At 43.1% G+C, this 15,585-nt stretch overlaps 1 protein-coding gene across 3 annotated transcripts in view; it reads right to left on the bottom strand.

Moving 5' to 3' along the window:
* plcb1l (phospholipase C beta 1-like) overlaps window positions 1–15,585 on the bottom strand; it is a 129,627-nt gene that overhangs the window by 76,269 nt on the left and 37,773 nt on the right. For all 3 annotated transcript variants that reach the window (XR_013093092.1, XM_004542152.4, XM_004542153.4), the window contains exon 3: window positions 15,193–15,261. Coding sequence is in view for 2 of the 3 variants with exons in the window: in XM_004542152.4 (XP_004542209.2) it covers window positions 15,193–15,261 (69 nt within the window). In the remaining variant the exon portion in view is untranslated. The remainder of the gene's footprint in view (window positions 1–15,192; window positions 15,262–15,585) is intronic.

Here is a 15,585-nt window from a genome sequence, read left to right as displayed (position 1 = left end):
CATATGTGTACAAAGAGTACAGCAGGGGGCTCAGAACACACCCCTGGGGGGCTCCAGTGCTGAGAGTGGTGGAGGCTGAGACATGTCCGCCCATCCTTACTGCCTGTGGTCTGCCAGTTAGGAAGTTGGAGATCCACTGACACATAGATGAGCTGAGTCCCAGATGCTCCAGCTTGGTGGTGAGTGTGGAGGGAATTATGGTATTAAATGCAGAGCTGTAGTCTATGAAGAGCATTTTAACATAATTCCCCCTTCTAGTGTCCAAGTGAGTGAGTGATGTGTGGAGGAGATGAGAGATGGCATCGTCTGTGGAACGATTTGGACGGTAAGCAAACTGTAGTGGGTCCAGTGTGTCTGGTAGTGAAGAAATGATGAAGTCTCTGACCAGGCGTTCAAAGCACTTCATCACTACTGAGGTGAGGGCTACAGGGCGATAGTCATTGAGAGAAGCAGGGTGGGGTTTCTTCGGGACAGGAACAATGATGGACTCTTTGAAGCATGTGGGGATCACCGACTGAGATAAAGAGATGTTGAATATCTCAGTGAACACAGGAGCTAGCTGGTATGCGCAGTCTCTTAGGATACGACCTGGGATGCCGTCTGGTCCTGCTGCTTTCCTGGTGTTCACTCTCTTGAAGGCTCTCCTTACTTCATGCTCGGAGATGACGAGCACGTTTCTGGTGCTGGCAGTATCTTCCTGTCTGCAGCCGTTAGCGCCGCTAACACTAGCATTGTTGGAGACCTTAGCTGCAGCCTCGAAGCGAGCATAGAAAGTGTTCAGCTCGTCTGCCAGAGTCACGGCCGCGTTCGTCATACCGGTTGTTGGTGCTTTATAGTCCGTTATTGTCCTTAGTCCCCGCCACAGGCTCCTAGAGTCACTCTGTTGGAGTTGTGACTCTAGTTTCCTCCCGTAGCGCTGCTTCGCCTCTTTCACCGCCCTCCGCACGTTATATGACGCGGCTTTGTACGGGTCCATGTCCCCCGTCATGAGTCCCGTGTTGTAGGCAGCGGTGCGGGATCTCAGAGCGTTGCGGATGGTTTTATCCACCCACGGCTTCTGGTTGGGAAACGTTGTGATAGTCTTTGTCTCCACGGTATCATCCGCTAGTTTCCCGATGAATCCCACAACCGCTTCCGTAAACACGTTGACATCATCATCGGAGCTGTTTCTGAACATGCCCCAGTCTGCGTCATCGAGTGCGTCCTGTAACGCGGCCACCGATTGATCCGTCCAGCCTGCGACCTTCCTCTGAACCGGAACTTCCTGTTTCAGCCTTTGTTTGTATTTTGGCATGAGGAAGATGGCGGCGTGATCAGATTTGCCAAACGGAGGGCGGGATTGTGCCTTGTAGCCGTCCTTGACCGTAGTGTAGCAGTGGTCCAGTGTCCTTTCACCTCTGGTGGGGCAGGTGATGTGTTGATAAAAGTTCGGCGCTGCGCGTTTGAGGTTGGCGCTATTAAAGTCCCCCGTCACAATAAGCGCAGCGTCCCGGTGTTGTGTCTGGTGCTGTGTGAGTGCCTCATGCAGCTCGCATAAGGCGGTGACCGTGTCCGCTTGTGGTGGAATATAAACGGCACTTACAATGACCGATGTAAATTCCCGAGGTAGATAAAAAGGACGACACATGATGGACAGCAGTTCCAGATTTGGTGTGCAGGAGCGTGTGAGAGGAACAACGTTCGCACTGTTGCACCAGTTGTTGTTCACCATTAAACACACGCCGCCTCCCCTTGACTTCCCCGAGTCCCGTGTCCTGTCCATGCGGTGAACCGAGAAGAACTCGGCCGGCTGGATGGCGTGGTCCGGCACCGCTGGGTTCAGCCATGTCTCGGTGAAGCAGAGGAGATTGCAGTCCCGAATGTCTCTCTGGAACTTTATCCTGGCCCTGAGGTCGTCAAGCTTGTTCTCCAGTGACTGGACGTTGGCGAGCAGGATGCTAGGCAGAGGTGTGCGGTGTGCACGAGCTCTCAGCCTGTTCCTGACGCCGGCTCGCTTCCCTCTAGGCCGCCGCCGCTTCCCTTTGTTCTCCCTCGAGATCTCACTCGGCCAGCTCGGATCTGGAGTTAAAAACTTCAAATTGTGAGTACATTGTATACCAATAGAAACAAGAGTGTCACTGTCATACCTAATGTACCCAATGGTGATGATTTTGCCGATTTAGAAACGCTGAAAACTAACTTAAAAAACAAAGACAAAGAAAAAGTGGTCGGAGCAGTCGTGACGGCAGCCGACCTCACCGGCGCCATCTTGTATAAAGCAAAAGTGAGACAATTACACTGACTAATTGTGAATATACTGTAGTATGTATATAAATATATCACTAAATTAAAACAGTGTACCAAAAACAAACAAGCTATTCCTTTGAGACTGTCATTTCTGAAGCAGCTGGATATAACTTAAGCAAAGCAGGTGCAAGGTTAATGTAAGTCACCCCAGTGGAGGTAAATATTGGCACACTAATCACTGATTGGGATCTTGACCTGATAACTGGAAAATACCAACTTGTTCAATATACTGAAAGCGACATACTGATTGAACAGCATGGAAGAGGAGCCAAATTGAGACCAGTCAATAGGAATGCCAAGAGCCACTGATTGTAGAGTAATAGGAGGTCACCTGCCTGAGGCAGACTAAATGAGTTACTGTTGAGATTCATGGCTGCAATAGTCTAAAGCACTGGTTTTTGCACATACTGAAGTATTTCTAAAGAAATCAGAGTTTATGCTGAAACTCGACTAATCCATAAGAACAGATATTTAAAGATCTAATGAAAGAGCCATGTTAATATTGCGAAGGAGAGCAATGGAATTCTAAACTGCTGATCTTCAGTCAAATTAATGCCACAGTAACTAGCAACGTGCCGGGTGAAACCAGATTGGCATTTTGACACGACGCCTTAAAATCTAGGCGTCACCAAGCTATCGGGGAAAGCTGGCAAATTTGCAGTGTTGGGAAGGTTACTTTTAAAATGTATTCCACTACAGATTACAGAATACACACCCCAAAATGTATTTTGTAACGTATTCCATTACTCAATGAGAGTAACGTATTTCAAATACTTTGGATTACTTAATATATTATCATGCTTTTTTACAACTACATGAATGTACTATTGCAGTGTGATTTATTACTATTACTGAAGGTTATTCGCCATACCAACACCAACTAGATTTTTAAATCTTAATATAAATGAGTAACAGTAGGTGGACATTAGGTAAGGCTGCACTTTTTGCAGCGATCTCGTATAGAAAACTATTCCGCGCGTATATAAAACAGGTCCGCGGCTCCGAACCAAAAAGGCGTAAAACCGTAAAGGGACCTCCGTCTAATACGTCGGGTTCATGTCGGGCTCGTAGCCGAAAACTAGCTTTACTTTGTTGTCTGGATCAAATTTGCTAACGAGAGACAGAGAGAGGCGCTGAAAGGCTGCTCCAACGGAACTTATTGTTTCGGAGGAAAACACGACCACGGTGTACAGGCGAGTCTTAATAGCTTACTTACAACTGGGCTCGTCAGGCTGCAGTGGTTACTATTATATTTACATGCTTCCAGCTCCCGTTTCTGCTCGGTGACAGCTCGTACTTTTCCACTCACCTTTTTCTCCCGCTTTCACGCTCACAGACACATAACGGGTATTTCAACAAAGTAACTGTATTCTAAATACCACCTGTTTAAACGGTAACTGTAACGGAATAAAGTTACTCATATTTTGTATTTTAAATACGTAACGGCGGTACATGTACTCCGTTGCTCCCCAACACTGCAAATTTGCTAAAAGTATTGGATAAGTGGTTTTAAGATCCAGCCACTCCAATTAAAGCAGTAACAACACCAATATCACTACATCAAGCTATGCTGCATCCATCTTTTACCTGAACAATGTTATAAGAATCCTTTTTGAGTGTAGCAGCTTACTCAATTGTTTTCTGAGTGATCTGCATTCAGTCGATAAGGTTGAGAGTAATGACTCAATGGTTGTTATATCACTTAAGGAGTATCAAGCTTTACCTGAGCTGCAAGACATAAGACCTGTGTGTTAGATCATATTTTTCTTCCAACACACTATTATTAGTCTAGGTCGCCTCTGGTTTTACTGGATGCACTAACCATGGCTTGTTGCCAGACTCAATGTTCTGTTAGTGCGGACCATTAAGCATAAAGCCGACACGATCTTGATGATTATAGGTCACCTGTAGCCTTAGCCACTATAATGTAAAAAGCTTTAGAAAGAGTTCTGTTGGATACGTTAAATGCGTTCATCAATAAAGGGGAGGCGATATTTCAGCAGGTAGAGCGTTCGCCTCATTGGAAGGTCGGGGGTTCAAATCCACCGAACGGCTACCCTGAGGTACCCCTGAGCAAGGTACTGTCCCTACATACTGCTCCCCGGGTGCTGGATTGGTGGCTGCCCACTGCTTCACTGAGTGAATGGGTTAAATGCAGAGAGTGATTTCCCTAAAAGGGATTAATAAAAAATCTAGTCATAACCAGTTTGGCTTTAAAGCTAAAAATGGCACAATTACTGTATGTATTATTCAAAGAAAAAAGGGCAAATTCATTTGTTCTTGTGTGATCATGTAAATCACAGGAAGTTATCTGTTAAGTTGAGCCAATGACAGGTGCTAAAATACAGAGTTGAGAGTTGTGAGAGTTCTGGCTTGCTCACTTGCAAAAGAAGAGATTGAAATAAAGATATGGAGACAGCGTTTAAGTTCTTTTTAATCTTCATGTTGATGATTTGTTGAAAATAACCTTTAAAACTGGCATGATTGGTAAATGTTTATCAGACCATATTATGTAGCAGATGACCTTGTGATCTTCAGCCATAGTAAACGCTGCTCTCCAGAAACTCCTTCACATTCTTCTTCTGTGGTGTGGAAATGATATCAGATACAATCCCTAGAAGAGATCCACCAACATTTGTAGAACAAAGGACAAAGTTCCCCTCCATTTAAATAGTCGGATAATAATCGTATTATCTGTAGTATGGTCTTACGGATCGAATGATGGACGATGAAGATATTTATAGGCAATGAGGAATGATGCAGAAGCAAACATCCTCCTATGCAAAGTTTTTGCAATTTTTTCTCTATACAGACCATACTTTACACCTCTGTATAGGGCAGCATACTTGTGGACAAACTACAGGAAAGCCAGTTTATGAAAACTATAAACACGCAGCTTATGACGACAACATGAAATGGTACGGTGCGAGCGACGCGTTTGTAGCTGCTGAAGTCACTACATGTAATGCCTTATTGACAAATCTTAGCATTTATTGACACGGTTGATACTTCTGAGAATGACATCAATGTGGTCTCAGTGGATAGACGGTTTGGGCCTACACATCATCGGTCACTGTTACAGTTGTCTCCTTGTGGGTGTCTGTTATTTGATTTTTACCTTATTTGCTGCGTTTCATGTAGATTTTGTTTGCTTTAATGAGCCATTAGTCTGGATTTTTTTAATTCATTAATTATTGCTTAGTATTAGTAAACATGTGAGGAACAGGATCAGGATGTGAGGCACATCTATCTATCTATACTGTAAGGGTGCACTGACCTTTTCCCTGCCTCTAGGTGCTAAGATGAAAGATTTTTCTTCAGCAACAAAACTGCTGACTTTCAGCTGGCAGCAACCCTCCTTCGCTAGACTGAGAGCCCCTGTCTCGACTGGTTCCTATTTGATCAGCTCCAGTTCCACTGGGACAACCTTTTGCTGGGTTAACAAAATGTCACATCTGAATTCACTGCAGGCATCAAGTGACTTGGAGACATGAGCCAAGCTCCAATGGAACAGTCTGACACCAAAGCAGCAGTGACTGAAGAAAAGGGTCACGGCACGCCAAGAGTCCAGCAATTAATTTATATCTGCATTGATATTTTTTTTTTTATACTTGCAGGATTTTCTGAGTTTTGGCCAGCTGCTGCCTCTTCAGCTGTGATAAAACTTGTCACTTTTTCTTTGAACACCTATCCCTGCAAACATTGTGTATATATACTAAAAAATCTGGCAGTTTTCTTCCAAGCGAATCATTAATTCATGTTATAACAGTTTAAATTCACTGCTTTTAAGTTTGAATCACTTGTAATTTTAAAACAATTACTGTTTTAAAAAACAATTACTGATTGTTTGCGCTCCTTTAAAGCAAAGCACCGTGCTGGGAGAATGTACAAGTGTAAATTTAATTATGTGGACAACTGATAAACAATTACTACACTGTGAATTTCATTAATTATTAATGGTTGTTGCGCCTGTTTTGTGAAGCCTGGTGTGAAAGCTTATTCTCACGTGATTTGGCCGATGCATAAAGCAGATATCTCACATTACTTGCTCTGTTCACTACAAATAAAAAAAGATGAATACACACAAAGATGATTCTTTTTCCCTTCTTAAAATCTTTAGGCCATTCCTGCTGCGACTATGCTAAAGGTAGAAATTATACCTGCACAGGTGCACCATTGTGCTTCTTCTAGTCTTTTCACCAGGATAGTAATCTCTGGTCCCACTGGGGTAATTCTCCCTCCACAGTGACACAGGCTCCTCTGTTCTTCATTGAAGTCTCAATTTCACTCATTCATTCAGCTGGTAATTTTTTTGCCCTCATTCATCCTAATCCAGAAGCACAGTCACATGATAGCATCTGAGGCCAAAGAGAGGGTAGGCATCACCTTCGATTTCTCTGCGAGCGGTAATGAGACGGTCTGCTTCACACCAGGGGAATTAATCAGTGTGCAGGAATTACCTATGTAATTGACTGTAGAATCAAACCCAAACCCATCAGGGTCCATCACGCTAACCTTTTCTTTGCTTCTTTTCTCCCCTCCTCACTGCCCCTGTTTTTAATCCCTGCTGCTGCTCGGCTGGAAGGTTGCTTCGATGCGTGACGCTGATCAATCGCCTCGTCATTGGCGGATTGAAAAAAAATGGTCCTGCGGTTACTTTTATAAAAATCAATGAGTCAATGTTCCAGTCCACTTTGATCACCTTTAACTGCAAACTGCCATTTGCCCTGTAGTCAATCCCGCTGATGATAAAGATAGTCAGGAGCAATGGAGACACTGAATTAAAGAAAAAATGTTTGAGGCTGTCAGGCTGACAAAGCCGAGACGGAGAGTCAAAACTAGCAGGGGGGTGATGCATGCTTGGTTAGTGTGATGTTTATTTCAGCACCCAAAGAACATAAAGTGTTGTGAGTATGACTGCGCGTGTGTGTGTGTGTGTGTGTGTGTGTGTGTGTGTGTGTGTGTGTGTGTGTGTGTGTGTGTGTGTGCGGGCATGTGTGTGTGTGTGAAGCAGGTCTAAAATAGGAGTGTGTGGGAGTTCTCCCTCCAGACCTGTCAACTGACAGACAGTTTCATGCCTCTGTGAACTAAAATGTCTCTGAGCAGAGTCCGCTGGGAAGTATGGACGAGCCATACTTTATTCAGTTCGTTCACATTTACCACACAGGCTAAAAAAACACTCAATTATTAATTTTATTAATTTCTGTATGTTTTAAGCTTTGTAAATGGGGAAAAAAATGCAGTGCCAGTTAAAAATGTGCCTGCTCAGCGCGAACGACTTGCAGCACGAGTGAATGATTGGAGTCACTCGTGGAAAGAGGAATGGGGCATGTCAGCAAAATACACAGCTGATTCAGATTCCCAAGCTGCAATGATTTAACAGCACTGGACTGCAATCCTGATATAGGACATGAACTAGACTGATCTTCTATCCAGGATAGCTCAGTAGGTAGAGTGTTGCCCCATGATCGGAAGGTCGGGGGTTCGATTCCCCTTAACAGCTACCCTGAGGTACCCCTGAGCAAGGTACCGTCCCTACACACTGCTCCCCGGGCGCCCAATGGCTGCCCACTGCTTCACTGAGTGAATGGGTTAAATGCAGAGAGCAATTTCCCCATGGGGCTCAATAAAGTACAATAATGTACACACTTTCTTCTTCTTCTTCTTCTTTAAGGAGACTCTCTGCTGTTTTATGGAGAAAATAGCCAAACAAACACCACCAAGCTCAATGTTCTTAGCTAAAGCTAAAGAGGAGACAGAGTCTTCAATTCATAAGAATCGTGTAATAATGAATTGTGGCTGAGTCAATAATTTCATATATGTTGAATGAACTGTAAGTGTAACATCAAAAATCAAAAACTGTAAATTAGGCGACTTCATTAATCACAAGATCACTTGTTCTTAGGGTCTAAAGTTCAATTGTCCACTGAGCCTTTTTGTAAGCTTCATCTTCTAGAACACTGGAAGCACAAAGAGATATATAGTTTAATGCAATTCTACCGGTTTCTCACTTTGTTTATCAGATGTACGAAAAATAATGTGGAAAAAAAAAAAACACATATAGAGAGTCATCATTAGCAGTCTCCTTTTACATTGTGCTTCAAATCTCTAAAAACATCAGCGCTTATTTGAGCAATTGTGATCCGTAAGGATGTAATTACTGATATACTTCAGAAACAATAATGGACTCAAATCTGCTATTTCAACACACGGCTATGTGAACTAATCTAGGGCCTTTCAGCGGGTGAAAAATGTGCTACCAGCATCCATCTAAGTAAATCTTAAAGGTTAACACTCACCCTTGCACGTCAGCCTGTAAGCAAGGCTCAACTGTTATTTCTGTCTGACTGCAGGTGACTGTGTACTGCAGATGAGGCCTGGGTTTGAATTACAGTTTTATCTCCCTGGGGTGTGGGCGAATTGATGGTAAGGGTTTGCATAGCCTACGACAGAGGTTCATGAGCACATCATTACATCACCGAGACATACAGTAAATAACACCTCTACATAGCACAGGGATCATCTTTCCACACACAGACACACACACAAATCAATCACTGGCTCGGTGGTTAGCTGAAACATGGCTCTACTGGACTTTCTATAAATGCATCACAATGTACAATATGCCACCACCAGCAGAGGCATCTGGGTACACGTCAGAGCTATTATTAGGTTAGATATGATAAAACCTCCGTGTAAGCAATGTATCTTGAGTGTCTGTCACTCATTTTGTCATAATTATAGACTCCTATATTGTCATTATAATGCACTATGGCATACAATACCTGCGTTTTCCAGCGATTTACAGTGTGCCAATGTCCAGGGGTCAGAAAAAGACTTTGACCGCATATGAAATAATCTGAATGTTTGTGATTGTTGCAGCTGGAGCTCATACCGTGACCCTGTCCTTCATCAGTATACAGCAGACAGCACAGCACTGATGATGGAAATAAACACTGCCTCTGCGGGACTTTTTGCTATGCTGGAGATTCAAAAAACATTCCTTTTGGGTACTGTTGCTCTCAAACAACCAGCTAATATTTGTTTGGTTTATCATTTATTACAAATTTAACTAGGCTTTTTGGTTTTCAGCAATTGGCTCCGAGTCTGGAGCTTTTTTGGGGGGGCGAGCTAAAAATGAAAATAAAGAAAGAGCAAGAACTTGTTGAGGCACAGCTTCACAGCTGTGAAAAATAACTGCCAGGGCCTTGGTTCTGCTACTGGTCTATAAGTTATAATCAGAACCCAGCTGCTTTGAATATGCGTTGAATAAGGTATGCTTCAGAAGACAAATCTAAACCCCGTAGCAACTTGCTGCGTGCTCGCAGGAGCTGTTTAGCACTTACTGCCGTGGGAGGCAGAGCTTTAGCCGACTTTGTTGGATCGGCGATAATGGCCTGCTGGCCTCTCCCAGATCCTGTTACACTGCTGGGGACACACAAGCTGCTCTCTATTTAGCAGCAGTCGTCTCTGCTGTAAGCCTAGACTGTAACAGAAGTGGTGGCCACTTCCTCTCACCTCAAAGTAAAAGTCAGGAGGAAGGAAGAAATGAACATTTTAGCCTTGATCCTACTGCAGTTTTATTTTCTATACATATAAGAAGAAGGAAAATAATACATCAAAAGTGCTGGAGTCGGTACACAGCACAAACGCTCTTTCACGAATTACTCTCATCAATCATTTGGTATTTTAACTGCGTCCTGTTGCTCTAAGATAATAGTTGTTCCCCAGCTTTGTTTTGAGTTAAGAGAGTTTTCCACGTGGCTGTCTGCAGATAACAGCATCAGTCCAGATGGTCCACCTTTGTAAACGATCTTCTCTGACAAGGCTCCAGACCATTTGTTCCCTCTCTGTTGATTGTTATTGCTCCATTGGCAAAAGCCTGCCCAAGCAGACATGCCTGTATGTGTGTGAAATTCACAAATACCACAATAAATAAATAAATAAATTCTGACAACAACTCCTCTGTCTGTGCCGATGACCATGTGTCATAAATATGTGCTATATACACAGTCAGGCAATGTATCAGCATCAGTACGATGCATGCATCACAAATAGGTAAGGAAGCGATCCCTGTGTCTAGATTGAAACGCACTGCAAAGTAATAAGCAGCTCATGTCAGACTAAGGCTGGGTTAAGACAGGGATATTAAATTATCAAACCAGATCCAGTCTGCAAATTCTGGCCCCCTGCAGTGCGACAGTGGATGTCTTAATTTGTCATAAAAAAATGGAAAGATCTGCAAATGTAGTCCGGAGAACACTAAATCATTAAGGTTTTCCATTTTCGGGATGTATATTGCAGGCTGAACTCTACAGGCAGGGCATTTCACAGACGGATATTTGTTTGGTTGTCAAAGGGAGGGAGAGAAAGCATGTAATTTTGCCTGTCAGACACCTACTGTAAGAAGCATGGTGAGATGCTGATTACATTTTCGTCTTCAATCCAGACAGAAGAACACTTCCAGAAACCAAGGGGGACAATGAAAGGCTCACAATGTGCCCCTTACAGCGTGCAAAGAGACAGAATGGAAAGCAGAAGTTATGCGAACATGGTTATGTTGAAGTTAGCTGTATGGTAAAATCTACACAAAAGCTTGGATGTGATTAGCTGGGTTGCTCTGTGCTCAGGAGAAGGAACACACTGTGCAGGAGCAAGCTAAACTGCTGATTTAATAAAGAAACAATATGAATAGATGGTCTGGAGCAGAAGCACCTGTAATAATGACCGAGGGCTTAACACGTGCAAAACAATATAAACAAATATGTGAAAGAGCCCGAGCTGACTTCTACCCAGAGTCCACCTTATGGTTTGTTTTTTCTGAAGTTTAGAGTTTCCTCTGACCTCTGCTGCCGCAAATGCATGAAATAAAGCAAATACTCCACAAGTAAATAAAGTTCTCTCCTTTCTTTTGTTGTGTCAGATTTTGTGCCTCATATGAAAACATTTGGGGTATGAAACGTGGGGAATATTTCCCATCACATAACTGTTCACATACAAAATTAGCAGGCTGTGGTATTTTATTATGATACTGGGGAAAACAGCACTTGGCATGACCGGAATTACTACGACCCTGTGCAATGAACTTTCAGTCCTGTTGCCTTTTAAATGATTACTTTGAAGATGGGGACCGTCATTTGCTAACCTTAAAGTGACTTTGGTGCATCAAGATGGCGATAGAATGTCAATGAGACAGTTAGCCTGCTATCTGTCTGCTATCAGTTTAAAATTAAAAGGACTCAAGCTGGTTTGTGATAATATAGTAATTAACTGTGAAAAATTCCAACCCCCCAAAATCACAAATCTTTCGCGGTTTCCTGAACATCTGTTGCCTTCTACATACACAGAAATTTACATTAACTCCTTGCATTCAGAGTCAAGCCAGAAACTTCATTAGACTAAAGTTTTCCTAACTGAAACTGTCCTGATAGACACTGGTTTACTTCTGTTTTGGGCCTTTCTGTTTTCTTCCTCTCACAGGTCCAGGTTGGGTCGGGCAGACTGGGGAGGAGATATTATCGGTTCTTCCTTGGCCTTAAAAAGCAGCCCAGGCTTCCAATCTTCATCTGCTTAGCTGAGTGGTAATCAGGCCTCTTCATGAGCTTTTTTGTGTAGAGTAATCTTGTGTGCCAATGTTGTTTTTGCCTCCTCTTCCAGTACGTTTCCCAGTCGGCCCGAAAAGCCGCTGCCATCATAACCTACTCACCTGTTTCGTCAAGCTGGTTCATTCTTGGACAGCTTCCCTTGGAGCTGCCTCGGCTCCATCACCTGCCTGCCCTTCCTCCTGTTACCTGCCTGAAGCAAACCAGTATGCCCGTCCTGGACCCAATAGCCATCTGTTTACAACCGATCCTGAACATTTATTTTCCCACTTTTGGGAAGTGCAATTTCACCCACCAGTTTTCCGCTGGATCTAACTCTCATCTCCTCCCTCTTTCTCTCTCTCTCTCAATGGATCACCTCCTGAGGCTCTGATTGCGCCCTGAAACTCGCCCATCATTGTTGTTCCCTCTGGAGAGTTTCTCAGTGCAGTTTTCCTGTGCTTTTGGTTTTAGCTTTTGTGGAAATAAAATTGTGAGTAGTGCACAGTTCAGCCTCAGCCAAGCTTGCACCTTGACAAAACAGTACTGCATTAAATAATCCGAAAACTTTAGGTTTTAAGTCAAATATTCGGCCATTTTCACCGATTGAACACAACATCATAGCTGAATAATTCAGTGGCACAGTAAATGCTTTGGTTCACACACACATCCTTTATTCCCATTGCATAAGGCAAATATGCCTGCTATTTGTGTGCACTATGGTTGGTCATTAGTGCTGCGCATTGCTCACTTGACCCAAGGGTACGTAATTTATTTCTGGAGCCACCCATCAAAAAGAGGTTGCCTCTTGTCACACTGACAAGCACCCAATCTAATCAGCCTAAATGATGATGGGGTGGACACGTGCTAATTAGCATCAGCAGTCTGAGAATGGTATGACAAAGGACACTGTGCTTGTCTGGCTTTGTTATTCTACTAACTTCTTGTGCAGGATTTGTGTCAGTAGTTGTAAATGTGCACATTGTACAAACGATTGTGCACTTTTCTCAGTCCGAATTTATTTATTTATTTACTTTTTACAAAAAAAACCATGTATGAATCATCATGAGTAGCTGAAGCCCATGGGCAGGGTGGCATAAATTCATCAGAGGTCAGACAAGCTGCCCACACAGACACCCGCACACACACACACACTGCGACGAGCCAATGAACACAGCAACGTGCTCCAAATCTTAATGACAATCAGACAGAAATTCCAGCGCCGCTCAAAAACAATACGAGGTAACTCGAGCTGGAGTAGAAACAAGGGCTCAAAAGAGGCGTGCAAAGAAACAGCCTTTCCATCTGTAGCCCATTTCAAGCCAGTCTGTTGACAATGATTGCATTTGAGACCGACAATGTTCATCTGAGACGCAGAACTCTCCAGCAGCACAATGAAAGCACTTCTGAAGCTTTTTACTGACGTGTCATCATCAGCATCTCATCTCGCCCTGGCGAGTGTGTTTGTTTGCTGCAGTTTGGATTAATGAATGAATGCTTCTAAGGGAGCTCTTGAGTGAGACCAGAATAAGCAGCGCAAGCTTAAGCACAGAGCATAAAAATATCAAAACAACACAGTGAGCGTTGTGGGAGTTTTATAAGCGGCATGACCTGCAAGGTTAAAATTGAAAAGTTGACGGTAATATGAAATTCCTTTCACTTGTACTTCTTCCTTATTTTGCCTCCTCGTGCACAACCTTAGACAGAGAGCACTGCCACATCACTATCAGTGGTCATAATGATTTTCTCCGTGTATCTACAGCACTCAGTTACCTCACAGCATAAATGAGGGAGCTTCGTGTATCGCATTTAGCTTCGTGGTAAATGTCTCCAGATGTCTGCATATATTTACATTACAAAAATGCAGTTTATGAGCGTTTCTTTCGAGATGAAGTTAGCGGTTCAGTGAGCCTCACGAAACCTTCATCGTTTTGACAGACGGTGAAAGAAGTGTGAGAGAGAGATGTGAAGGAGTTGAAGGAGAAATGCTCAAGAAGCAAGCCCTGACAAGCGCTGTCCACTTAAAGCAACTGCTGTCTGGTGTTATCTGTGTTTCCCACTGACATCTTCCGCTGACCTCACATCACGTCTCTGCCCCTCTTCTGTTCATCTTTCTTTCTTTTTTTACACATTCTGCAGACTTTGCATTTTTTTAAAAACCCTCCTGCCTTCCTCTTATGACTATCCCATCTCCCTCTTTCTCTCCTTCCATCCTCTCCCCATCTCATCAACTCCTCAGACACTGTGTCTCACTGGTGCTCCCATTACATTGCCCAGGGTGCATCACCACTCCATCTCCCAGTAATGGATTTCCAATGCTTCGACCGTCTTACCTGTCATGTGGTCATGTCTCCTTGCTGGGTAGCATCACTCTGTAAGCTTTTTAGAAATGCATGAATACTCTCCGTGTTATTGTACTCGTTCTATCATCACTCACTCCCCACACAGAGCAGCAAAGCATGACCCCACATCTCGCTTCTCCCGCTGCACAGAATCAAGCTGATGAAGCGTCTCATCACAAGACTGACTGGATTCAAAAGCTATTTGAATCTGAGCTATAACGCAGGGATGTATTGTAAAGCAGCAGAGAAGGCGCATCATTGTTTTAATCATCACTTGTTAGGTGGGAAATGAAGTGCAAGAACTTAATATGGCTTTTTTTAACTGCACAACCATGTGCCAAATTCTGTGATAGTTGTGTGCCAGACTTTTAAAAAATGAATTTACAAATTCTTTGCTTATATTCAACGGCTTTCTCATTAGTTGCGAAATAGTCCATTTGGATACCAAATTAGGAAACCATCTATGCAATGTTACTGAATTCAAATCACGTTCGTCAGTCTTGTCAGTGTCATCTGATCTTCACTTCCTTACCTTCATCTTCAAATCACTGTCAAAAACTAAATGTGTTCAGACTGTGAACGCATTCGATCAGTTACACACAGACACATATATATACACACATAAATTAACAGTCACCTGAATGTGAGATTGGAAGTTTAAACAAGATAATTACAGTAATTACACCTCTGGCACTAAAGTACTGCCATATCTGCACATGCACGATTGCTCTATTGTTAAATATCAATCATTAGAAGAACCAGAACAAAGTTCAGCCCAATCCATAATAGAGTTTCTGTTAGATGGATGGAGACAGAGTGTGAATCATAGTCAGGTTCCCGCCCACACATGGCTTTCATTTCAGTGCAAAAATAAACTCTTCCAAAGCATATCATCAGCCAAGAAAGCACATTGGTCATTGTATTGCTGGAGTTTCCTTCACAGACAGTATAAGACACTGTGAATGTGCGAATTAGAGGCTTACCTTTGGCGTTTTCGCGCACTTTCCGTTTCTGGCATCTTTTATGTATGCTATATCCAGAAGGTCTGTATCCTGTAACCAAGAAGAAGCACAGCTAAATCATCATAAATGTCAACCAATTTCAAATTTAAAGGCTTTAAAGGCTGTTTAGGACACATTTTATGCCCGTGGAAGCTACTTTGATTCAAGGTGATGGCACACATTTCAGAGACGCTTTCCATTTTACAACCTGCCAGCTCTAAACAGTCACATGTGCTTAAGGAAACACATTAACCTCAATATGGGATGTCACCTGGGAGTCATTCAGTGTAGACAGATGCTGCCCTGATGACACTCTGCTCCACAAAAGTGTCTAATTAAAACAAAAGTGAAATGTTCCCATATTGACTGATGACC

The sequence above is a fragment of the Maylandia zebra genome, linkage group LG15 (genome assembly GCF_041146795.1).
Source record: "Maylandia zebra isolate NMK-2024a linkage group LG15, Mzebra_GT3a, whole genome shotgun sequence".
NCBI classification, from domain to species: Eukaryota; Metazoa; Chordata; class Actinopteri; order Cichliformes; family Cichlidae; genus Maylandia; species Maylandia zebra.
The sequence above is the reverse complement of the archived record's forward strand: the minus strand, read 5'-3'. Positions and strand labels throughout refer to the sequence as shown.